The sequence below is a fragment of the Haliaeetus albicilla genome, chromosome 19 (genome assembly GCF_947461875.1).
Source record: "Haliaeetus albicilla chromosome 19, bHalAlb1.1, whole genome shotgun sequence".
NCBI classification, from domain to species: domain Eukaryota; kingdom Metazoa; phylum Chordata; class Aves; order Accipitriformes; family Accipitridae; genus Haliaeetus; species Haliaeetus albicilla.
Window position 1 is genome coordinate 8,459,621 of NC_091501.1, and position 25,148 is coordinate 8,484,768.

The window sequence follows — 25,148 nt, forward strand, 5'->3', positions numbered from 1 at the left end:
GCCCAATTCTTCCCCCTTTGGAGAGCACTGTGATACTGCTGCCAGGCAGACTTCTGTACCACACCTCTGAGAAAACCAGCACCTACAGCATTGCTTGTAGTGCACCTATTGCAAGGACCTCCCCGATACTGGAAAGCATTACGGGGCTGAAACACGCCTTTTCTTTCATAACCAGTTTGGTCAGAGAGTCTGTCACATCCTAGGCTACAACCAAACGCCCAGAGATCAGTTCCTAACGCGCTTCCTTTGCACTCGGAAGTTAAGTAATTCCTACACTTCTGCTCGGAGATCGCAGTCACAGCGGTGGTGATGGGGACTGCTACTATCAGCATGTTCAAATAGATACTCGAGCAAAGCTCTACTCCTTAGAGTACTTCCAGAGTAGGATGGAAAGTTCCTCAGGAGTAGGAAAAAATAAAAAAGTGACAGGAAAGTGGGAAAAATATGAAGTGTTACTTTTCTTGAGGAATAGCATCATAGCACCACCGAACTACTTGGAGTTGAGGGATTAGAACGTGCAGGCATGGGGTTTCTCCAGCAATCCAGTATTGTGCTCAACTCAGAATTTATGGTAAACTATAAAACACAAACACAATTACAAAGTTCCCCACTGTGTCCATTTAAACACAGCTAAGCATAGGTGTGGATTTGTGTTTAAAGAAACAAGCCACAGGAGAGAAGGCACAGCAGGGCCAGCAGCCACATGGCATGTTTCATTTCAAGGGAAGAACACCTGACTTCATGCAGATCAACAAATAAATAAATAAAACCAAGTATATGTTCTGGCTTCTTTATTTAAGACCATTAATTACACATTTATGGGCATCTCTGTTAGGGGACTCTCACAAAGCTTCTCATGAGACTGATCAGGAAGAGTGCCAAACCGCAGCATGTGAGACATGACCCCCATTTAGGTTGGGATGAGGGTTTGGTTTTAGTGTTAGTCAAGGCTCTGGTCTTCACAGCAGTTGACTGAAAAGCAGCTGTTAGAGCTAGGCCTATAATGAGGAGGAAGAGAAGCAAGCTCAGCAGAACCACACTGAGAAGAGTGGAATAAAGCACACAGAAGTAGCCCAGATCAAGTCAAAGTAAGTTTATTCATGTGAGATCAGTTTGGACATGATCAGATTGAAAACCTTTCTCCATCTAAGCACCCTGAGCACACAGAACCAAAAACCCAGGACAACAACAACAAAACAATCCTGAAGTCATAGGCATGCCTAGCTAATTGAGGGTGGCCTCAAAGCACTGCCACACACTTACATGCGAGCTGCTAGGCAGCTTGCGCTTGCAGTGCTCACAACACATCTGACACTTCTCAAGAGGGGACAGAACTGTTCACAGGAAACCATTTGTTACAGGGGCCTGCCTCTCCTCCCCCTGACCCCGGCAGCATCCCTCTCCCACCCTACCTTTCATCAGAAGCTTATCTAGTGCCCAGACGGCTGGCCAAAAAGCTCATCCAGGTTGGAATTTGAAACCACAGATTCTCAGACACCGTGGCTGGGCCAAACCGTGCCACCATCAATTTTAGAACTAAATTTCAGGGAGTTTTGATTCTATTTGTACAGGGGCTAATGAGTAGCTTGGGATGTGAACACTAACCCCAAGGCATAATTCTGAGAACAGGATGATAGATTCTCAATCTCCTGCTCTAATTATACAGGCAAAAATTGGAATGGGAATGAGAAGAGACAAGAACAGGATTCAGGTCCCTCATCAGCTTAACAGCATTGTTTTCCCAAGCACTGAAATTTTTCAAGGGTTAGCAAAAAATGCAAGAATCACTTCCACCAAGAAAGAGAGTCAAAAAAAGTATAAAATGGAGCAACTGAGTTTCACAGTAAGCAAAGCTGTGCACAGAGCCGTCACTGCAGAAGCAGCAATCACCAACCAACCGTTCAATACAGTAAAACCGTAAGGCACTAATAATGTTCCACTCATTACAATCAACACATGACTAAAAATTGACATTCATAAATTTAAAAAAAAATAAAATCACTGTACATTTTAAAAAGGCAACTTTTCCCATTTAAAAAGTTTCAAATTTTCAGCTCCAAGAATTTTGCTGTCCCCCACCCCCATCCAAGCATCACTGCTTAGTTAGACTGAGTGTTTGATCAGAAGTTCTGCTGGTTAACATACCTATTACAATGAAACATCCCAAGGCATAAGCAGAAAACAATCTGTTGAGAAGTTACTCAATGATCCATTAACATCACCAACAAATGTTAGCGGTGTCAGTCGGTCACCCTGCTTACCGCAGTACTGCAAAACATTCAAATACCACCATACTAAGTGCAGTCACATGTTTTTAGTGCTGACTTGCATCTACCTTTCTCTTCAAGATAGAACTCAAGCTTTAAAACCCTGGAGCTTGAGGTTCCCTCCGCAGCCATAGGCAGAGGAGCATGGAGGAAGACAGCAGCGCTTGCTCATTGATGCTATTTCACAAGCACACTTCAGTCCCTCTCTGGAAGCCCATGTCCAAGAGCAGCCAGGTCCCTTAAATGCCTTTAATTCCATTCTGGTTCTTCTTTGCTGGAGACAAGCAATTGCCCAATGAGTATGAAATCAGTGACACCAGCTTCCTTCAGAGGGTCACCTGACAGTCCTATTTTGGTCAGTATTGATCAGAGTTCAAATAACAAAGCAGTAGTGAAAGTATTTGTGTCCCATTACTGATCCCCAAAGCCATTCAAGGATCCTTCAGACAGAAAGGATCTATTAAGGCTTATTCTCAGAGATCACAGTAAAGTATTGCACACTATTTGTCTGCTTAAACAGTTAAAAACTGAAATCTCATTTCCCAGAGATTAGTAATATTATTATTATTATTATCATTAAAAAATGCTAAAAACAAATATGGAGGTAACTTCTCCATGTGAATCTACTGGAATATGTGACAGTTAATAGCTAGGGATAGCAGAGGTCCGTCTGTGCAGAGATTTAGCAACAGCATTGTTTAAATAACTGGACAGCGCAAATTCCAAATAATTATTTTTGCCCTTTCTAAAAGCTAAAGTGATCGTAAATTTAGACTACCCATGAAATGCACTGTATGATTTCACCGGCACAACAGAGCATCAAAATTCATTGCAAGACAGCCTCTCCACTGTCAGTTTTAAACAGTTGACCTTTGGTCACGACATCCAGAAATAAATAAGAACAGGTATAGCAGTGAGACCACCCAATATAAGACCCTAGTGTGACTGCTGACATGGAAGAGTCTGGTAGGCTGTGACAACCCACCAGTCCTGTGGATTGTCTAGCTTAGGTCAGCAGCTCCGTGATGCAGGTGGTCTCAGGACGGGTATTTGGTACTTCACTATTGAGTTTGCCAAAGGCAGATCAATCAAGCTATTTTGAATTAGTCCAAACCTGGAGGATGTAAGAAACAATTCTCCCAGAGTTTTGATTGGTGTCCCAGCTGTCAGGTCCATACAGCAGTCCCTCCAGAGGCAAGCAGAAGTCACTCAGCCAGCATTCGCAGGCGTCGCTCATGCAGAAGCAATTTGATCTCCCTCACTATTAATGGTGAAATGAACAGGATTGTTGAACTCGTCTGTGAAAAGAAGCACATCCAGGACAATTAGCACTGAGCAACCATAGCTGCAGCCATCCTAAGCTCCAAAGTGCACTCAAGGCCTCCCCAGAAAGATACAGGCTAAGAGAAGCAATGATAAAGTGGCACAGCAGATGGAAGGACTGAGCTTGCAGGAAAGCTCATACACCTTCAGCTGTCATGATCTTCTCTTCATAAAGATGAACTCTTCACCTCCTCAATGGCCTTCCTCCTGGCCACCTCTGCTGCTTACCAAAGTGGCCTTTTCCCTTGTCAGCACAGATGCAAAGACAATTCCTGGTACTTGCAGCAGGGAAGAAGAGGTGAATTGTACAGCATTCGCCACTGTAGCAATGCTGAGAAGACCAGGGCCCGAATGGTCTTCTCCACCAGCAGTATACCAGGGCAAGGCATTTTCATTTTAGTTTCGAGGTCCTTATCACTCCTTCCGCTAATCTTCAAGGGCTAACAAAAAAGCCGCTTAACTTAAATATTAGGAACTATGTATCATGGACATGAAGGAGGAAAAAGTCCTGCCATGGAAGTCAGTCAGGTGGTGTGAGCTTTAGGAAATGCATACAGGTATTTTAAGGCAAGTATTTTTGTGCCTCTGCCACAATCTCAGTTCCTGTTGGCCAACATGACTTTGAAGGATCCAAAATTAACCCAATTGATTTAGACGCCCTGAGGCAAAGGCATACCATAGACCATTTTAAGAATGGCATCAGAGTTTGCAGCTGCTGCAGAAACAGATTGCATGTCTAAGTCACAATTTTCAGGTTCTCACAAAAACTTTCTATTGCAAATTGAACTTTGACAAAGAATTTTTAAAAAGGAGATTTCTTACCATTAGAATAAAGAAATAGAAAACCCACATCCATCCCAGATTCTCCTGGATCAAAGACACTAGATACTAAAAAGAAAGAGGGAAAAAATTATTCACACTGGGAAGATAAGCATGACTTTCAGGCACTACTCTTTCATTTTCTAGAATTTGTGGGCTGTTAACACTCCATACAGAGCTTCATACAAAACCTTCCAGCTGATCTTTTCCTGTCAGAAGAGATGACTCAGGACAGCAGCCTTTCTGTGTAAAGCCCACAGTCTCAGCAAAGCGGAGATACCATCCTGAAGGTTTACAGTAACTCATAGCAGCATAAAGACAGAACTGAACTACAGTTTCAAAGGGTGACAAATTGACTCTGCTGAACACAAGGTTTTTGCACAGAATACTGGGACATAAGTGGATGTAAGTACTCTCAGAAGAACTAAAAGCTCTAGAATGGCTTATAAATTACACAGGACGCATTTTCAAGAGCTGTGCAACCACTAACTACTTAACCCTTCATCGTAGGCAAGACACTTGAGACTACAGTCTGTTCTGAACTGCATCCTAGTTCAAAAGACTACACAGGCTACAAAAGAAAATGTATTGCCTATTAGCAGATTTATATTCAGATGCTGTACAAGGGCCTCCCTTCTTCACTACTCGGTATATCTGAATATTCTGATTTGAATTTCTAACATGTTCATTGTGCATTTGCTGTTATTCACACACCCTCAGAATGACATCATGGTTGTCCCTGTTGAAATAAATGGAATGTTAGAATTGGAGGCAGGTGGAATTTTTCAGAACTAAAGACCCAGTTTCTATGATGACGTAAGTTTGAATGGTATGTGTGGGGGAAGACGGAAACACTGGAGACAATGCAAGAAGAACATTGAGTGTAACAGTAGACTTGAAGATGTCCACAAAGCACTCATAATTTTCCATGTTTAATGGAGCTAAGCGGCATCTTTTCTACCAAATAGAGACTGAACGATTTTATTTATCAGGCTATCAATGCCAAGTACAAACCCAAATCCCTTTCCAGAAAAGAAACTTCTAGGCCTTGCCTGCATCTTTGGTATCAGGATGCCTGGAACAGAACTGGCTCCAATCTTTCTACTAAATCCTCCCCTCCCCAAAGCACCACTGTGTTCTTCCACATAGCTGACGCTTGTATTTGAGAAAAAAGAATGTCCCCAGTGGGCACACTGTCAGCTTCCTTTTCTGCAACAGTCTAGTCTTCAGACCTCTGGCAGCATACTGTAAGGACTATGGAAGCAAGTGGTGCTGGATTTACAAGGTGTAAAAGACATCCATAGATAAAAAGGGGAACCACAAATAAGAGCAAATTTTAAATTACTTTATAAACACTATAACATTCATAACAGGTATTCTAATTTTACTCGGCTATACAGGTAAACTTTTCTGTAAGCAAAGGTTTTGCTATTACCTTTGAACAAAAAAAATCCCAAACAAACTTCAAAATATTTTCTTTTCACTCTTTGTGAAGCTGACCTTTACTTGCTTTTTGGAGTTCAAGATATGAAAGTCTCTAAAATTCATTTGAGCTATGAAAGTGCCATAACATTAGCACTATGAATACTTAGTTTAATTCTTAATCAAATTGCTTCCACAGGATGCTTAAAAACACACGTTCCCTTGATTGTTTCTTAAATAAATAAATAAATTTTTTTAAAAAACTGAAACCCAGCCCTCTCTCCATGCAACTTTGGATTGAGGAATGAGCTAACATCTCTAAGCACAACAGACTTTGCCTCCTTCCCCAGACCTCTATTTTCCTTTGGTAGCCTCACCTGACCCACTGCTGCACCAACACTGCCAGTTCCATCCACAATTCCCGTGACTGTTGCCAGAGCCTCGCTGCTGCCTTTCACCAGATCCTGGCGCCCCAGGTCAGCAGAAATTGCAGAACTGATCATGTTAGAAGGGCCTCCGATGAAAAATCCTATAAGTGCCAAGAAAACAGCCTTGGTGCAAAACAAGCATGAGGATAGACTCTCAAAAGAACATCTTCAAAACACAGATTTTTCTACCATGCAAAGCTCAGGAAAAGGATTAAGTCTAAGGACAATGATCACAGACTGTTGGAGGTAGAAGTGTACCCTCACAGCTGAAGCATACAGTCATGGCATACCTGGAGTACACACACAGAAATTGCCAACAAGCACATTTTCGTCCAACAGCAAAAACGAGGCAATTAGCTGTGGCACACTCTGCAAGAAGAGTCAGGACACACCAAACTTCATAGAGAAAGCTACTTTTGAACAGCATGCATATACAAACCCTCAACACGAAGCAGATTTAGAAACATTTCTACTGTGGAGTAGTATACCCCCATGCTACTGCCTCAGTCTCCAGGGATTGGTGAAAGAGATGGAAGGGAGGAAAAAAATGTGACAGGACAGAGTTCTGTAGTAGGAGTGTTTGAAAAGAAAGGCTCTATTCATGCAGGCTAATCTTAATTCCATAACACAGCACAGTATGTCTGGTAGCACACAAAGCTTGTGACCTCTCACAGCACATAGGGCAGTTGGGGTTCTGATAAACACCCTCGAATCTGAGCTGCAGCTCATGACTTGGCCATATATACACCTCCTCATTTACCAGATCGCTGCTAGGTGTTTTGGCATAAATCTGTCCTCGTCATACTGAGCCAAGGCAGACTCCTGTAGTTCCAAGCCATTATTCTATATCTCCCTCTGTAAGGCAGTTTTCCTACAGCTGTATTCCAAAAGTAACAGAACTTGGGCCCCAGCTTTTACTCTTTCTGCAAAACCAGCACAGATGGCAGCACACACAAATGCATTACCACCACCTGAGGCTGGTGTTACTGATTTTTCTGCAAGGTGTATATATATGTCTACTAGCATAACAGTGGCATTTGATAAGATACCTGTAATTGCCATGATCACAGCATTGATAGGTTTACTGTTTGGAGAACCTGCAAGAGAAAGACCAGTTAAGTGTAAATAAATGAACTTGAGAAAGGATCAGAAAGAAGCACGCAAACATCCAGTTTGAACTGCCTGTTCAATTAGCTACATAGTGACAACAGTAACTTCTGTTTGACTACAGACATCTACAGAGATTAATCTTACTGCAAAGGCATTTAGAGACTAAAGACCCAGAAGTTTCCTGACGGCAATTTACAGTAGAAAAGTCACCTTTACCATTAAAATTTTGTGCCCTATTTTGATATCAGATTTGCCTGGCTCTGGGTTCCAGCCCTTGTTATGCCTCTTTTGATGACACAGTGCTTGCATTTACCCTCCTTTAGAGTCCATTTGAATAGTAAGAGAATCCTCCCTCTGTCTCTCTGGGGAAGTTAACTCAACTCAATCTCTCCCACCATAAAGTATTCAACACTTGAATCACCCTTCCACTCATTCTGAATTTTCCAAAATCTTTTTTAAAATACAGAGGTTAGATCCAGAGGTAGTAAGCCAGCAACTGCCTAAACAATGCTGCACCACAAAGTAAAAAATGCAAAACTCCATATCCTCAGTCCACCTTACAATGCCACGCTTGGGTATCTACAGGTTCTGCTTGCCCTTCCAGTAACAGCATCATACTGTGTACATGCAGCTGGTTTTCCACTACAGTTTTTCAGTACTTTTCAGACACTGTTTTCCCTGATACCTCACTTCCAGGCAACACCTGAATTCCTTACTCACTGCTTCAACTTGGGGCTTACACATGGTCAAGTTACCATGTGTAAGGCAAGTTGCAGCCCTCTTCACATACTCTCAGGCCATTACTACTCTTATGTGCAACACACAACGAACATGAAAAGGTTCCCTGGTTTGGCTGATGGAATTTAATTATCACACTGCAGTAACTTTGTATTGCCTGTCTGAGCCTTCTATATCTGGCTGGACACAGCTAAGCACAAGACATTTGGACCTCTGGCTGCTCTGCTGTCTAGAACAAACTTCAAACTTCATCAGCAATAATTTTATATCATCAGCAATAATTTCATATTTGCTTCCAATGCACCTCTGAATGTGTGAGTTCACACAAGAGCCTACAAAACTCCACCGAACTCCAACAAACCCAATCCTTGCTATTTAATGATTACACCTTATTGACTTATTTTAAGACCATCCGAGTAAGCCAGCGTGCTTCTGAAAGGCACACTTTACTGTTCGTGTCCAGTTCAGGCAGCAATTTCTGTCCACAGATCTCAAAGTGCTCTATAATAGCCAGTCTGTATCACCACCCCATTTTGGAGGAAGACACAGAGAAGTGAAATGACATCCCAGTGAGTTAAAGCACTCTGGTACCACAGGACACCATGTCTGAAGACAGAAAACCATTACCCTTAGAAGAGCTTCACAGACGTTTCATAGAAATGAGATCTGCCTGTCTCCTTCTACTGAGTTTTCCTGACAGACTCCTTTCAATAACCAGTCACCGAGAACTGCATTTATTATAAAACAGGCAGAAACTCTTCAATTTCACCACTTAGAGAAGCATAAGTGGTAAAGTCTAAGAGCTTCTGCCTCTTTGTAGTGTATATATACTCCAGCACAGATCTGTCCCCACATTCTCTTTCCTCTTGCTAGGGAGTGATGCACCTGAGATTTCCTGCTCTGCCAGTTGTGGTGTTGATACAATGACAATGCCAAAAATCTCACTGACACTGGAGAAGGATCAGTACTGTAACTCACCAGTACAAGGAAATCCAACCACTCAGCTAATTCTTTTCCACCTCATTAACCAGAGAACAGATTTCTTTCTGTGCAGTGCCACACTTCAGGCAAAATAGACCAAAAGGCACAATCCTGATCCAGAAGCAGTTTCAAGACCAGAAAACATAATTAGAAAAGGCTGTGCTCTGGTTCTCTCTAATAAGTGCCGAATGGACCTCTTACCACTGTGCAGCAAAAGCATACTCACGGCTGTATCCAAAAAGAGAGCCTACAGCAAAGAGCAGGCTAGTTGCTAGCACTGGGGCTCTCTTCTGTAGCACATCAGAAATCAAGCCCTGGATAGTCCCACCTGCAAAACAATAAATCATTGTCAGGCTCAGGGTGCTAACACCTTGAACAAAACTCGTTTCACTGAGTGCAGTGGCCTCTTGCCTTCTCATCAATACACATTCTCTCTAAAATCCTGAAAACTAAGTGTCCTGCCCTTACTGCCTCAGACACAGAGACAAGAATAAACTTAAGTGGCTCAGAGCAGGAAAAATTACTCATACTACTTTCCCAGGAATTTATTACTTTTTTTTTCTGGCACACCACTAGCCAATGCTCCAGCTTTCCCTTTCCTTCCCCTGTAGGACCATCACAGCTCTAGGATCACCACAACTCTGGACGTAAACAAGCTCAACATTGTGGCTGGCTTCTTTAAGTGCAGGAAAAGGCAGTTCTTTTCCACAGGGAAAGCATTAGCACACAAGGTCCTCACACTCCCTGCTGTCTCACCTACTTAGGGTAGGTGCAACTAATTGCAACAAATGTCAATAGCTGATAAAAATCACCTTATGTATCATTGCTACCTCTGTAAGAACTGGTCTGCTGGTAAAAACTAGAATGTTGAGAAGGCCTAACATAGAAAAGGCCAGAGAGGCAAAAAAACTGACCCTGAACAGACCAAAACAAGGATGTCTATTCTAGGAAAGCTAACTGGACAAGGTAATAAAGCAAGAAACGGAGCACAGGAGAGTGGAAGTCTAAACACATATACAATATGTTCTTTATTCTGGAGGAACAGGGTCAGATTTTGCAGCCAGCAGAAACAAGTGCAATTACACTTTATTTCTGAACATAACACAGTTGTGCTGCTCTGCTAAGATCTGTGCTGAGTCTGTTCTTAAAAATACAGGGCAGAAGGGACAGTACAGTACCCAGTAAGTCCAGATCTAAACTCTCCCTCAAGGATACCTGTCAAAAAGGAAGCAGCAAGGAGCAGGGACACCATTTTGTACACGGCACTTTTCAAGAAGTCCTAGCGAGTAAAGAAAATGCCCACTGAGGGTAATGTCCAAGAATACAACAGTGCCCTTTAAATTCTATGTAAACTCTTTAGGGGGTTCACATACTCCGTGTTTTAGAATAAAAATAGAGTTTTCATATATTCAGTAAACAACTAGATCCCACCAAACATGACTGCTCTCAGCTGCAATCATTGTCTTTCATTTTCAAACACTAGCAGGACAACTGCAGGAAGATCTCATTCACTTGCTCACTCACCTATTATTCCTCCCACGTCATACCAGATCGAGAGCTGGTCAGCTTCTGCTTCTTTCCATCCAAAGTTGTTGCTGAGGTAGAACGGCAGCCAGAAGAAGAACGAGTAATTCACCAGTTTCAAGCAGGCATAGGCCAAAGAGTACTGGGACACAAAGAGAGGACCAACAAGCAGTTAGCACTTGAGAAATGCAAACAGCATTTCTGCTTCTTCCCACAAAGCTCTGTATCCAGCTAAAGCTTTCAGAGGGAAGTGCTTCTGCATTTCACGTAAGAAGGCAGCATTATGAAAGCTTAATGCTGAACATCAAAGGGAACCCAGGAATACAGAGGGCTCAGGGGAAAGCTGTCTGTACTAAAACTCTTCCACCATATCACTCAGCAGGAGAAGAGAGGAACTACAGAAAAAATATGTCAAATAAAGTCTTTGTAGAATCTTGACAAGGCTTTGGAGGTTCTCTCAGTATTTGGTCTCTCACTGATCTGACATAGTGTCCTGGTTTGGCTGGGCACTGATCTGACATCAGATAAAACTCAGACTCAGAGGTGTTCATGTTGCTGGGTTAATGCACAGAATGTCCTCAGAAGAAACAGCAACATCAGTTGTATAGTACCTCCTTACGTTCTGGCCAACAAAAAAAAAGTCACACATCAACTGAGGAAGCCCCCACCACTAGGAAATTTTGCCTAAAGGCTCTTTGGACATCAGCCCATTCTTAGGACCACCAAAACCGAGCTATAGTTTATATGGCATTTAGCCATATTAGGAAAGAACTCAAGATGGGTATGCTTTCTTTTGCCATCCCTCAACCAGGGTCTTTAAAAATAGAACTGTGGCTGTCCAGCACCCTTAACACTGACAACCCACCCAACCTTTCCAGATTTTGTGTTGCCTTAATCACTACAACCAACCACTTTACTCATTAAGGGTACCTGACAATACTGTCCATTCAGTAATTTTGTTTCATGATCAAATCCAGAGAGTTCACACTGTATTACTGAACCAGCCACCCTGCCCCCTTTCTTGTACTAGTTCTAGTATTCAGGGGGCACACAGCCCACTGACACAGAAAGTTAACATTGTTTTTTAATGGCAGGTTAATTTTTCAGCTGAACAAAATCCATGAATTGGGCAATACTGCTGATGCAGAAATATAGGTTCTCACACAAGGCACAGGATGAGGATATGTGGAAACTGCATCACCAGGCCTTGTTTCCAGTTGTTTATAAAAACCCTGCCTACTTCACTGCATTACAACATGCTGATTCAGGCTTTTGAGGCCAGCTTTCTGCTTTAAGGCAATTAAAAAAACCCAAACCCCAATATCAGTGCCACAGAGTTCTGTGTGATGCTCAGCTAGCAGTGAGAATCCTATTCCTCAGGGCAATGTAGCTACCTTACCAAGAAAGCATCCTACAGCCACCTTTGCTCCTGGCCTCCTAAATTCAGCAGCAAAAAAGGCAGAATCTCTGCCCTTAGTTGGCTCATTACATGCACTAAATGAAGGAGGAGTCCAATGGGAAGAGCAACATGCAACCACATACCCAGACAGTATTATAATCCATGAGCACAAGGATGACAGTCCCAGCCCCAAGGTTTTAACAGCATAAGAAGTCAGATGTCAACAACTACAACACACAGTCAACATATTAACAATGATGTCAACAAATGCTGACAACACAAAAAGTCAGCTTTATGTTTAACAACATAAGTCAGATCTCACTCAAGAATCTGTGTCCTCACCAGTACTACACCTGGAAGGCAACAAGCCTGGAAAAAGCCAATGGCCTTTGGCTGGTTGTCAGTGTCAGTTGCTTGAATAGAGTAATTCCGGTCATCATCATCTACATCATCATTGCCCATTAAAGGTCTGTTGGCATCTTCCTCCACACTGTCGTCTTCATCTGCTCCAAGCTCAGGGAGGCCTAAGTTTTAAAATGGATATGCAACAAGAAAAACTGACCAGAGCCCGTTCACCCTCTCCCCACTCTAAAGCTACGCTTGCCTCTTTTAAGCAATTCTCCCTTCTAGCAATTCCCTTGCTTTCCCATACCTCCATCCTCCTTTGGCTTAGAAACTCTTCTAGATGGTGTTCTGCAGTGTCACCAGTTTCTACCCTTTGTCTTCTGGCAGTCTTGAAAGTACTCTGTCTGATCCTGGCATCAGCTTTGTCTGTTCTGAGTGTCTGGCCATTAGTTGGAAGGCACAACAAATTAGTGCCTTTTTGCACTTATTTAGTGGTTGAGATCCTTGGACCTGGCTCCTAGGTACCGCTTCCCTTGAGCATGGAGGCTGAGCGTACCAGCAACTACTCAGCTGCTGCCTGTTAACACCTCCACTGGAACAGAAACCTTAGGAACTGCACTGTACTTTCTGGGCTGCTGCGTGCTCTTATGAGCACTCTTTATGGTAGCTTTAGTGCTACCAACTTTATAGCCTTTGCAGGCACCTGGGAAACCTCCTCCATGGCCCTGTCAAAGCCCAGAAGTTTGTTTTCCTGTTACACTTTGGCTTGCCTACCATCTTCTCAGAGAAGGACCATATCCAACCTGAGACCTATTTAACTGGCTGTGGGACATCTGCAGATGAAAAGTATTTTCCCTTCCCACTGCACAGTTAAGGCTTGCCATAGTTTTCTCCTACAACAGCCAGTTATCAGTTTGCCTACTCCTTCTTTAAAAAATATGGATTTTCCAGGTGAATAAAAACTGATAATTAGGCACATCTTACTGGAGATGTTAGAGCCAGGTTGTTTTATTTCGCTTTTTAAAATATCCAGACCCTATACACGTTATGCACGATGGCATTTAGTGTGATTTTGGCAAGTAAAGCATTTGCTCCATGAAATGCACTAAAGTGCAACACCATTTTATAAGATCCCTGAGGATAAGTGCTGTCAGAACGAGCAGTACTTTTAGTACTACATGGAAAGCTGCAGATCTGCTTTCCATGAAGGGACTGAAATGCTACAGCTCTCTTCTACTTACCCACTTCCTTTGGTGATGTCAGGAGCCCAAAGAAGACAATGACTCCTCCAGCAAACTGTACTGAGGCAGTCACCAAGAAAGCATACTGAAGATAAATGAATACAATTTTTTTTTAAAAAACACTTCCAATTACAGAGGCTTCCCTGACTAATGAGGGTTTCTTTACATTCCAACCTTGTCAGAGAGTAAACACAGCTACAACAACCCAGACTACATTCATAAAACTTGGAAACAAGTGATCTCTGCGTCTCCTGAGCAGACTCGGTTCTATCAAGGCTGAAAGACCACACTGAAACATCTCTTTTAGTGTACTGAGGTGACAGCAGTGAGGAAGGACCTCACCCAACACAACTACAGATCCAGCTATATTGGAAGGGACTGCTCAAAGAAGGGTCAAACACCAAGTTCAGACCGGGTTGCTCAGGGCTTTGTTCAATCAGGTCTCAAAATCCTCCAAAGACAGATCATCCAGGCTCTGGCCCCTTGTTCCAGTGCTTAACTAACTTCATAGTGAAACAGTTTTCCAAACATCCAGTTGGAACTGTCCCTGCTTCACTTTATACTCACTGCTTTTTAGCTCTTTCACCATGCAACCCAGGAAAGGGTCTCACTCTGATTTTTCAGCAATCTTCTCACAGGCTTTGGAAGGTTACTATTTGGTACCCTAAGCCTCTTCATCTCCAGAGTGACAAGCTCAGCTCTGTTAGCCTGTCCTCACAGGTCACGCACTGCAAGATGTGCTGGTTCACTTACATTCCCTGTATTCAATTGCCAGCCTGCCGCATTACAGCAATGTAGCACACGCCTGGCCTCCTCCCAGTTATAGAAGCTATGCTTCCATGCCTGTCAGAACCTCACCACTATTCAGCAGCAGTGATTTCAGCTAAGTGAGAACCTGTGATGGATGACTCTGAAGAGCACTTTAAGCCACACAAATCAGAAGAGGGTATGCTATGACACTAGGGCTCTTCAATAACACCAGTCCCATTTACAGAGAAGTCTCGGGCTCATTTCTCCCAACTTGGAAGGGTCAGTAAAGGAATACTCTTTCTATTCTGTCTACTGCTTGCTACCACAGAATTCAGAAAGATGAAACTGGACACTCTGAGCCTGTTATCTCTCAGAGACAGGATAAGAAACTAGTCTCTCACAACCCAATCAGACATGCAGTCCTAGCTAGAAGCCAGACAGCAATACCTACCTCATAGCCATACTTGAGAACACAGGAGGCAAGGAACGCCCCGAGGATATTTCCCACAGATGCACAGGCACTCCAGAGTCCAAACACAAAACCTCTCCTGCAGAAGGGGAAGAAAATTTGAAAAAGGCAGTGCGGGGAGAGGTGACATTAGGAGCAAGACAAAGATATAACATTCGAGTGAACTTTAACTTATGAATAAAGTTACAGCATTCTCCCAGTCCACTTCAAAGAGACTCAAAGGTCACTTAAAACAAAACACAGAATAACTTGCGGGTACCAAATAGATAAGCGAGGAACCTCTATCCTGAAACACCTGTGTTACAGCAGAGGTGAGCTGGCAACAACAGGGTTACAAGCTATGGCTAGAGCTCATCTGCAATACCCAAAGTGACAGAGTTGAACCTATAATGAGTCAGTTTCCATTAGGTCTCTTCAGTGGTAAGTAGACAGAAACAGGTTTTCCAGTGGCATGAAAATTCGAATTCAGCCACTCTGCGCTACGGGACTGTTGAAGTTTAAACCTGTGCCTTTAACACACAACTGTGCTCACACCAAGCTGTTCTGTGGCTCCAGAGGGAAGGGTAAAAAAAAAAAACCACCAAAAAACCAACATATAATAGTAACAAGTAGGGCATATTTCATCTCACATAACTTTAACTTTAATTCTGACCTAACAGTTGGCCTTTTTGGTTTGAGACCTTCAGCTCAAGCTGCTACTCAGCAGATCAGATAAGTGAGTCACTGAAGAAAACTTACCCAGCTTTTCCGAACCAATTGCCCATGACAGCAACCACGCAGGGCCAACCAGTGGACTGCAGCAAGCCATTCACAACCCAGAGACAGCAGTAGAACCACTTGTTGTAGAAATGCAACCATTCTGTGAGTGTGCCAAAGAAGAATACCTAAAGAGGAGGGAAATAAATAATAAAAAAAAAACAACAACAAAAAAAACAACAAAGCAGTGAAGAAACCCTGAGGCTACTGCTGAAAGCCAGGCAGGAGTGGGATCCTAAAGAAGAAACAACATTTCAGGGAGCAGGTCCCCCGAAGGGGCCAGGCCAGACGCAAGCCTGGCATTGTTTAAGGACCAGCTCAGAGCTAACAGCACCCTCTGCTGAGACACCACAGCACTGACTCCAGAGCCCAAACAACTCGAGAGACAAATGTGCTGTCATGGCACTTCCCCTCCAAAAGACTTTTGTCTTTGTAAACAGCACAGTTATAACAGCAGAGGAGAAGAAAGAGACAAATACTTGCAGTAACAACACTAAAAATACAGTAGCCTCTTGATCTGCTGTTGTACTGACATCTGAATTCACAAGGGTCTATGCAAACACAAAACCCTCAGCAGTCATTTATCTGAGCAAAATTTAACAGCCATACAACAGCCAGGTCTCAAATTACTAATAGCCCCAATCCAAACTAGCCAAAATAAACACACTTTGTGGCACACTGTCCTTGATGCATGTTTGTGGTCATGTGTTTGCAGAACACAATAGGCCATAGTGGGGTTTGTAGCCGCTGGGTAAATCAAAAGCACTCCACACATTTTACCACTACTTTAATAACCAGAAAACCACAATGAGATAAAACCGATTCACACTTACCTGCAGTGGCTTGAACCTGAAGAACCCTTTTGTTTTAAGTGGACATTCTTTTTTGACACATGCCCTCCCAGCAATTATAAAATAAGTAAATGAATGCTTAGTATTGTTAGCATGTCCTTTACAGAAGAAAGCAAAGACTGCATTTGGAAGCAAAAGCCTTGATGACAACAAATGTGGGCTAGGAGAACAGTTATAATACAAAACAGTCCCAAGAAGTCCAAATACACCAATCTTGTACAAAAGCTGTTCGTAAGTCTCTAGACAGTGCCTCAAACTTAGGAATTTCCTTCTGACACAGTATCCATAAATAGATATTTCAGGAAGAGGTGAGTCATCTAGCATAGCTCTATGCTTTAGACAATGCAATAAGTGCATCCAGGACAAACTTTTACATGCAGACTTTGAGACTACTGAGGTACAGCTACAGCTCATGGGCAGATTCACACAGAAACAGAGCCTCTTCCACCCTAAAGTAAAATCCTATCAAGAAACCCTAAGAGAGATCTCTAAATCACACCTATATGTTCTGACTTACCACCAGAGCAGAGGAACACATGCCAAAAGACAAAACCCAGCGTAAATTCAGGCGATCGCCAACTATGCCACTGACAAAGAGACCCTAAGAACAAAACACAGCATTAAATAAAGCCACAAGATTTGCATCTGTTATCTACAAGAATTAAAACAATGTAGAAGGGTCGAGCTGATCCAAACATTGTTATTATACCAACCTACACTTTGATTCTAACCGCTACTTCTGCCACTAAAGAAACCCTGCTCATAGTTGTTCATTACATTTCTTATTTTTAAAAAATTCAGCTGAGAACCCCTGGAGAGATAGAACTAGCCCTCCCACTGACTGGCGACAGTGGTGTGAGAAATTCTGAAGTGATAGTATTTCTCTTGCATTTGTTAACAAGCATCTTCACATGGGTGACAGGCATGGACAGAACTAATAGAAATTTAAAGAAAAAAAATCTGCTCCTGAACTGAGCTTTTTAACTGCATTAGTGCTAGGCAAGTCCAAAAAGAAGATCCTGTTCATCCCCTCCAAATGTGGGTGTGATCATCTCAATAAGATTCAACCAAAGCTTAGCAGCTTTGGGTTACTTTTACTCACCATAGCATAGGAAAACAAAAAGATAGTGTCCAATGTCCCCAAGAAGAGAGTTGCTTCTTCTGCATTTGGAAATAAATGGCTGCTGTTCCAGAGCTACGGAGAGAAAATTTTAACAGATAAACAGGGAAAGGCACAGCTCATTCTACTCTTTCGTGACGGAAACCCCACCTCCAAAGCAGAACAGCATCTGACCCCATCAAGCTCCCATTCCTTGAACACTTTAATTATCAAATCAAGAACAATTCTGGCATTATCTACTGCAGAAAATGTCCACTGCCACTTTATTTCACTTCTAAAGGGGAAGCTAGCAAACAAGAAGAAAGAAATGCTCATTCCACCTGGATCAAGACAAATGACTAGCAAAACAAACCCTACTTCTAACAAGCATGCAACTCTTAGACAGCTGCTTACACAGAAACACTGATGAGCATCTTAATGAATAATACAATAAAGGCATATTCTGTTTTATGTGCAGCGTCTCTTCTGTACTTATCTTGCTGTCTTCACTAAATGAATAATTCCCTTAAAGTATTTGTGGCAGCAACCATAGTAAGAAATGACAGACCACAAACAGAAAAGAAAGAATACAGAAGGAACAAGAAGAAATAGACTGGCTGGAAACTATTTACAATGAACTCCAGTCACTAATGTTGTTATTTTTTGTGCTTACCCTGAGTCTCATTTTACTTTCAATATGATCAAAAAAGGGAAAAAGACTCAATTGTCCCCAAACTAAGATTAATGACATCAGCTGAAAATAGCAAGCTTTGAGGATGACTTAAAAACGAATAAAGTTAATCAGGACAAAGTTTTCTTCCCCCCCTGCCATGCCCCCCCATTAACAAACAAATAAACCCAATCCAAACCTGACCTATGGATGCGCCTAACTCAAATATCAGTTTTAGTTTGATTCTACCTCTCCAGGAGAACATCCTGTACAGACAACACTAATTACACATCCACATAGTTTAAAAGATGTAACATTGGTAAGGCCTATTGAAACAGCTTCTGCTTAAGTCTCCTGTGGCCAAGAAAATTAATAAATCCCTTGAAAAACACTTTTTGCCACTTGAGGCCACCAATACCTACTTACACCAGTAGCTTTCAACTTTCAACCAGAGATCCCTGGAGGTCCACAAGCTATTAAGAGTCTTAGAAAGATAAGAGAATCAAATCTTTTGTCATTAGGCTTAAATTCATTAAACAACCTCCGCAGAACCCACAAATCTTTAAAGACTGAAAAGTATAGATCTAAGTTGTCCTTCTAATAAAATCATACTTGGTCCTACTCACAAAACAATTGCTGAAAATTTTGTTATACTTTAAAAAAATATTTTAAGTATAAAAATAAAGAACAACTGTAGTTAAAAAGATATACCAAAGTTCAAAACTGATAGCACGTGACTTCTCTGTTCATGTCCTTAATCTGTTCTATCAGTTTCTCAAAGCACACTTTACTGTTAACTGACATAATCTCAATTGATACCAAAAGGACCATTTTGACCATTTTTCTTGATTAGACACATATACCTCAATATCCAGCAAACACTAAATCATCTAGGTAGAAAAAAAAAAAATATATCAAAACAGCTTCCAAAATATACTAGTTGTTTGAATGTCAGTTAAGGAACTAAATATAAACACCCTGTAGTTCATTTTAGCGTCCCTGAGATGCTCGCTCCTTTTTGCCACACTATGAAATCCTGAACACATTACAGGCCCAATTCACTCTTTTCACTTATCACAAAAAGTCAGCATTTATCAACCCTCAGTCAAATGTTCAAATAACCAATAATTTCTAATGCAGACAACACACAATCAACTGACTTGGAACTCCCTGCTCTGGGAGTAACCTGCTCTAGATCTCATGGCCTGCAACCAAGATGTTAATGTAACTTTCTTGCACTTCTTAAAAGCATTGGGACAAGCCACTGCTAAAAACAAGCATGTTCCTAAAAGGACTATGAGTAGGAGTCAGGAGGTAGTTCTCGCATTCCCATTTGTGAGATGCAAGCAGTATACAACTTCTTTTTCTGCAAGCAAACACTGCCAAAACTCCCACTGTTTTCACAGAAGCTAGGATTTTACGGAGAAGGGGTACTGGATGTTCAGGATTTTTGGAAATCAGACCTTTCAGATGCAAGATAAAATGTCATTCTTCAGTATCAATTTAGGATAAGCAGCTAGCACTTTCAGATAGCTTCCTTCTTTCCTACTTTGGCTATCCTTTTAGTAGGGTGGCAGCAGCAGCACCGCCACAGAGAAAGCCACAGCCAGGGTTCTACAGAGATCGCTGTATGCCCGTTAACTACTCTCATTTATTGCCTCCAACACTCAGAGGTAGGGTCACTCTTTCCCCCTCCTTCCCCACCCCCATGCTGCTGGCTACTACAGACACTCTCCTGGGGTTCCCATTTCTATTGGAACACTAACTTCTTGAGAAGTTTCTCTCTGAGGACCGCTAGGAAAGATTTCACCATCACCTGATGATCCAGAAAACTACAATCCAGACACCTGAAGTTCCCACTCACATTCTGAGAATACTGGAAGTTACCCATCTTTCTTTGCACTTGCCTATCCCTTGTGTCCTTACCTCATATGGCCGGAGCTCAGGGGCCGTGCTGTTTAGGCAGGAGGGAGTCCATTGGCTGGAAATGCTGACTTTGACATTACTGAACGTTTTTCTGGAAGCATGGAGCAGGGAATAACTGCCAGAAAACACACAAGCACAGGTTGGCCAAATCTTCCCTGGAGGTCAAGTGGGAAAGGGTGGGACTCAAAATACAGATACATGCTGTCTAAGCAGGCAGCATAGCAGAGGACTGGTAGTTTTGGAGATAGTAGTCAGCAGCAGGAACCCCCAAATTATGGGTAGACATGCTGATTTTAGTGGGGAGTTGTGAAATAGCGTCTTGACTATAAAGGACCTCCTCTTTTATTTTCAAAGGAGGAGGTGACTGTGCAACAACAATTAGGTACCTCAGAAAAGAAAAAAACAATGAAGAGAAAAGAGAAGACACACTCATCTGGCTAACCACCATTACAAGTGTTCTTCCAGAGACAGATTAGGTATCAGTGGCAGTATTGCTGTGAAGATCAAAGGATATCAGTGAGGCAAAGTTTGTAAGGAGAGGCAGTGTGGTATTCCAGCTGTTGTCAGCTGGTCTAACAGACAAGTTTTCAACAAACCAATCTAGTAGACCTTCAGATCTGAAGCAGTGACCTCTCTGTTCTAGAGGCCTGTCCACCCTCTGCAAACAGCACATTCAGGAGAGAAGAGGACCCCGGAAGCAACGACAGCATGTTCCATCAGGCAGAACAGGCATTAGAGTTCTGAGCATCAGGATTTGCTTCCTTCCTCATTTCAGCTAGTTCCTCCCCACACCCACCCACATTCACCCTTCTGCAACAGACTGCTGCTGGCTTGGCACAGTCTGCCTCACCTTTGGTGCAAACCCTGTTTGTGGCTGGATTCCCCAGGGGCATAGCACATTCAGCTCCACTACTGCATGACTCCCAGACCAGTTGGTACTACTAGCATTTAAGTTTGTTTTCAAGGCTCACAGCCAAAGGTTTAGACAATTTTCCTGCCTTCATTCTCCTTCTTTGGACATGCCCCCACCTCCCCACATTCAGCGAGATGAACCCTTCTCTATACAGAGATACACTCGACCTACCTGAAGAAGGTCAGCAGGAACACAACAATATGATGGTGGGTGCAATGGGACACAAGGCCTCTGCTTGCAGGCTGCCTCCGTAAGCTTCCAGGCAAAGCCATCCTCCTGGCAGCCCTACCCCTGCTCCTGCCCTTGGCCACAAAGGCTGGACGGTGCTTAGGTCATTTTTCTTCTCACTTAAACAGAAGAGAGTGGAAAGGGAGAAAAAAGAAAACATACTTGAATTAAAACACATGTATAAAATACAGTTGTGTTCCTCAAACAGCTGGAATTCAGCAGGAACTACCCTATGCCATTCCTTCCCAATTTGTTTCACATCGCTGCTCATCTCATCACCTGTACATTCCTTGACACCTTCTATGCCCAGAAACGTCTTTTTACTCCCATTAATCCACGAAGCCCACGGCTATCCTCCAACCCACTTCTTTTTCATCCCCTTCTAGCAGGTGCCTCTTCAGTGCCCATCGCCAAAGGAGTTCCCCCAGGATCCACCAACTTCCAGTGTTCCCACCTTAAAGACCATTCTGCACCTTTTACATATATGGTGCACTACAGAGTGGTCATAAATAAACTAACTTTCCACTGCTACCCGGTTGGCTATAGACTAGTGAATAAGTCAAGAAAGCAGCATTTGGTTACTTGGTGGGGAATGGTTTTGGATCTAACTGCCTCTTTAGGATGTTGTTGAAAGAATACACCCAAGAGTGGACTTGCACAGCTGGAAAAAAGAAAGTAACTGCGAGGACAGTGCTGAAATCCAACAGCTAGACTCCCTGCTTACTCATTCTCAACCCTTCATTGCAGCTCCATCTGCCACTAATTCATTAGTACAGCATGTGGCAAGCCATACTTTCCTGTCCCTACCTATAGGTCATGGGTGACATCTGCCTAAACTTCTAGATATCAGATATTATCAGTACTGAGGAAAGGTTACGACGGACACACAGTTTCTAGTGCTGGCTCGTGCCACACTACTCCACTCCCTCAGCTGTGCTGGTGTGGCTGAAGGGACATTTCTGCAAATGGAGTCCGGGAAACGACCCCGCTGGGCAGCAAGGTGATGAATCTCTCTCCATGCCTCCGTTTTGTTTTCTCGGCAGAGATCTTTTCAGCCAGATTTCCCTGCCACAGCTCACGAAGCAGCTACACAAACACTCGTGTCCATGCAACAGAGAGAGCAGTGCAGAGAAAGATTATGCTGTACACTGATATTGCTGCTGAAGGTAGAACTTGATTCTGTTCATGCTAGCTGGCTTAAGACAGCTAGACAAAGTAGTTGGTGGGAACCGCATTTTCAGAACATTCAACCACCACACACGTTCTGAATGCTGAGGAGAGGTAAAATAATGCACCACCCCTGTTCCCCCAAAGAATCAGAGCTGAAATAAGACAGAGCATAATGACTTTGTGTTCTTTCATATCCACAGGTGCTTTTTGTAATGATTTGTAAATCTGACAGAAGACTTCTCAGGTTCAGCTTCATAACCTCACTTGAAGAAATTAGAAGTCATTGCCCAGACTCCCTCTTATCCAAATTTCTGCTGCTGAAAACTCTGTATTTCACAGAGGCTTCCACTCTTCCTTCTAATAACTTTTAAAGGTTTCATCAAGACAACTTCCACTGAAAGAAGTCTTCCTTTCCTGTTCTCTCTCTGATGATGCATGCCTGACTGACAAACAGATGCCAGCTGCTACTGGATATATTAATCATCATGGAAACCAAGGCTACATCTAACCTCCAAAACGGAGAATGGCATGGAGATCCTCTGAGTAATAGGGACCCAGCTATTACACCTTTGAGACACTGGAGTAGTGTTTATCCTACACCACACTTGAACACCTCCATTCTCATCCAGGACAAATGCAGCAAGTCTATACAAGATCTGAGACCGTCCTGCATCTACACAGCCCAGGTGCAGCTGAGCCACGCTCCCATTCCTCCAGCTAGAACAGCCTGCCCAGATCTGGCAGCACCTTCTAATAGGGACACACTTCTAGGCTGCTTGGGTTCATGCAAAGGGAAAAAAAAACAAACCACCTACAGCAGAAGCTGTAGAAAGGTAAGGCTAAACTTGGAAGAGGCATCTTCACAAGTAGTCTTGAAACTACATCCATCTAAAGTCCCAGCCCATTTCTCAACATCAATAAATGAAAACTCAGCACCCACACCATTATCACACGGTGCTACTTCCTTTCAGATAGCAGTAAAACTGCTCGGGGCTGTCTCCCCGCCCCCGAGAAGCTGCATGAAGAGAAAGCAACCCAATTTCCCAGCACCATGGTCCTTACAAGCCTATGAACCATGCAGTCTGTTGGTCAAACACAAGAACTTGCTCCCCCTCCCCTCCCACCAGGCAACAGCAGATAACAGAGCTCTCCTGAGGAAAGCAAAACGCTGCCAGTTGTGCAACGCTGAGGGAAAAGTTCCTTCCTCGAGTAATCAGTTCACAGCCTGAAGCACGAGATTTACTACTTGATTTGTGTCAACATATGCAAATATAGATCTTATTTGTCCAAGATACTGAGTCTTTTTAAAGTTAAGACCTGGTTTTGACCTTAAGGTCACCAATTTTTTTAATAGCATTTACTACTGAAATTATCTGTTCCTCAGAGCTTTTCAATCTCAGCTACCTTTCTAGAAGACACAGGACGACACTTTTCACTTATTTACAGCGTAGAGGTGACTATGAAAGATTTCGGTTTTCCTTTTTTTCTTTCTTCACCCTGCCATTTTTATATTCAAAACTGGCATTCTCCCTAGGCTAGAAGAGTCTGCAACTAGGAGTTTACCCTTACAAATTAATCTTCTAATTATTCTGAGAATACCACATTAAATTTGTACTGGAGGGGGAGCAAAGGCTAGGAGGCAGGATAAACCGCAGAACACAAGGCTGCGAAGTGCAAGCCTGTAAGAAAAGAAGAGAACAGCTTTTAGGGTGGTAGGCTGCCTAGTCTGCTTGTTTAGCACTATTTACCTTCAGCTAACCGATATTTTGAATAAGCTTTTGTTAAGCTTTCCGCGTTCTCCCTTAACCCTTCGCTTAAGGTCAGAATAAGGCACCTTAAGGTCAAAATAAACTACCTTCATAGCACCCTGCCGTCCACCAGAGCTGGCAGGAATGGCCAGAAGCAACATTCTAAAATGCAAAACAACGGAGATGTTTAAACCAAACCCACAAAGCCAACAGGCTCTTTTATGCCCCCTTTCCAAACGGAAGGAAAGCGGTACAAACCCAAACCCACCCGGGGCCCTCCGCAGCCAGCAGAAGCGGACGCCCGTCACCCGAGAGCCCCAGCCGGCTGCCGCTCGGGAGGAAGCGGGACTCCTCCGAACGCCGCGCCGATCCCAGCGCGGTCACGACCGCCGAGGCGGCGACATCCCGACAGGCAGGCTCTTCCCCCGGCCCCGGTAACCCAGCTCCGGCGGCAGAGACCCGGGCTGGGCCGAGCGGCCCGGCGCACAGGCCGCGCTCCCGCCGGCGGGCAGGGCTCACCTGAGGCGGGCTGAGGCGCCGGCTCCTCACGCAGCCCCGCTCCGCTCCAGGGCCGGGCCGGCCCCCCCCCCCCCCCCGCTGCAACACCGAGGCGGGCGACGAGGACGCGGCTCTTTCCCCCTCAGCGAACCCCCGCCCGGCTGCCGGCGCAGGTGGCCCCGCGGCCACGTCCTCAGCGGGGCGGGGAGCCGAGCAGGCAGCGGCGGGGCACGCACCGGCTCCGCCACCCACCACCGTTAACCCGCCACGGCCGCTAACCCGCCGCCCGCCCCGCGTCAGCCTTCCCCCGCCGCGGGGGGAAGCCGCCCGCCCCCGCGTACCGGGCCCGGCGGCCAGCACGGCCCTCAGGAAGTCGGTCGGGGGGAGGCGGCTCTTCCGGCGGGAGAGGCCGGCGGGCGCGGCGGGAGCTGTAGTCCGGGCCCCGCCGCCGCCAGGCAGGGACCCCCGCCGGG

At 43.8% G+C, this 25,148-nt stretch overlaps 1 protein-coding gene across 2 annotated transcripts; it reads right to left on the minus strand.

Moving 5' to 3' along the window:
• Positions 1-1,078: 1,078 nt before the first annotated feature.
• On the minus strand, positions 1,079-25,142 carry SLC37A3 (solute carrier family 37 member 3). 2 transcript variants are annotated; one of them, XM_069807524.1, is made up of 15 exons: positions 25,017-25,142; positions 21,203-21,378; positions 20,119-20,233; positions 17,526-17,618; positions 16,941-17,024; positions 15,555-15,700; positions 14,799-14,895; positions 13,598-13,682; positions 12,354-12,535; positions 10,613-10,754; positions 9,315-9,416; positions 7,309-7,356; positions 6,209-6,360; positions 4,413-4,478; positions 1,079-3,565 (listed from the first exon to the last, which is right to left on the minus strand). In XM_069807524.1, the coding sequence occupies exons 2-15, from the start codon at positions 21,301-21,303 to the stop codon at positions 3,473-3,475; spliced, it is 1,506 nt and encodes a 501-aa protein (XP_069663625.1). In that variant the 5' UTR covers positions 21,304-21,378; positions 25,017-25,142; the 3' UTR covers positions 1,079-3,472. The 2 variants fall into 2 exon arrangements, with proteins under 2 accessions (XP_069663625.1, XP_069663624.1); XM_069807523.1 differs by lacking the exon at positions 25,017-25,142 and adding an exon at positions 24,697-24,975.
• Between the last annotated feature and the right edge of the window lie 6 nt (positions 25,143-25,148).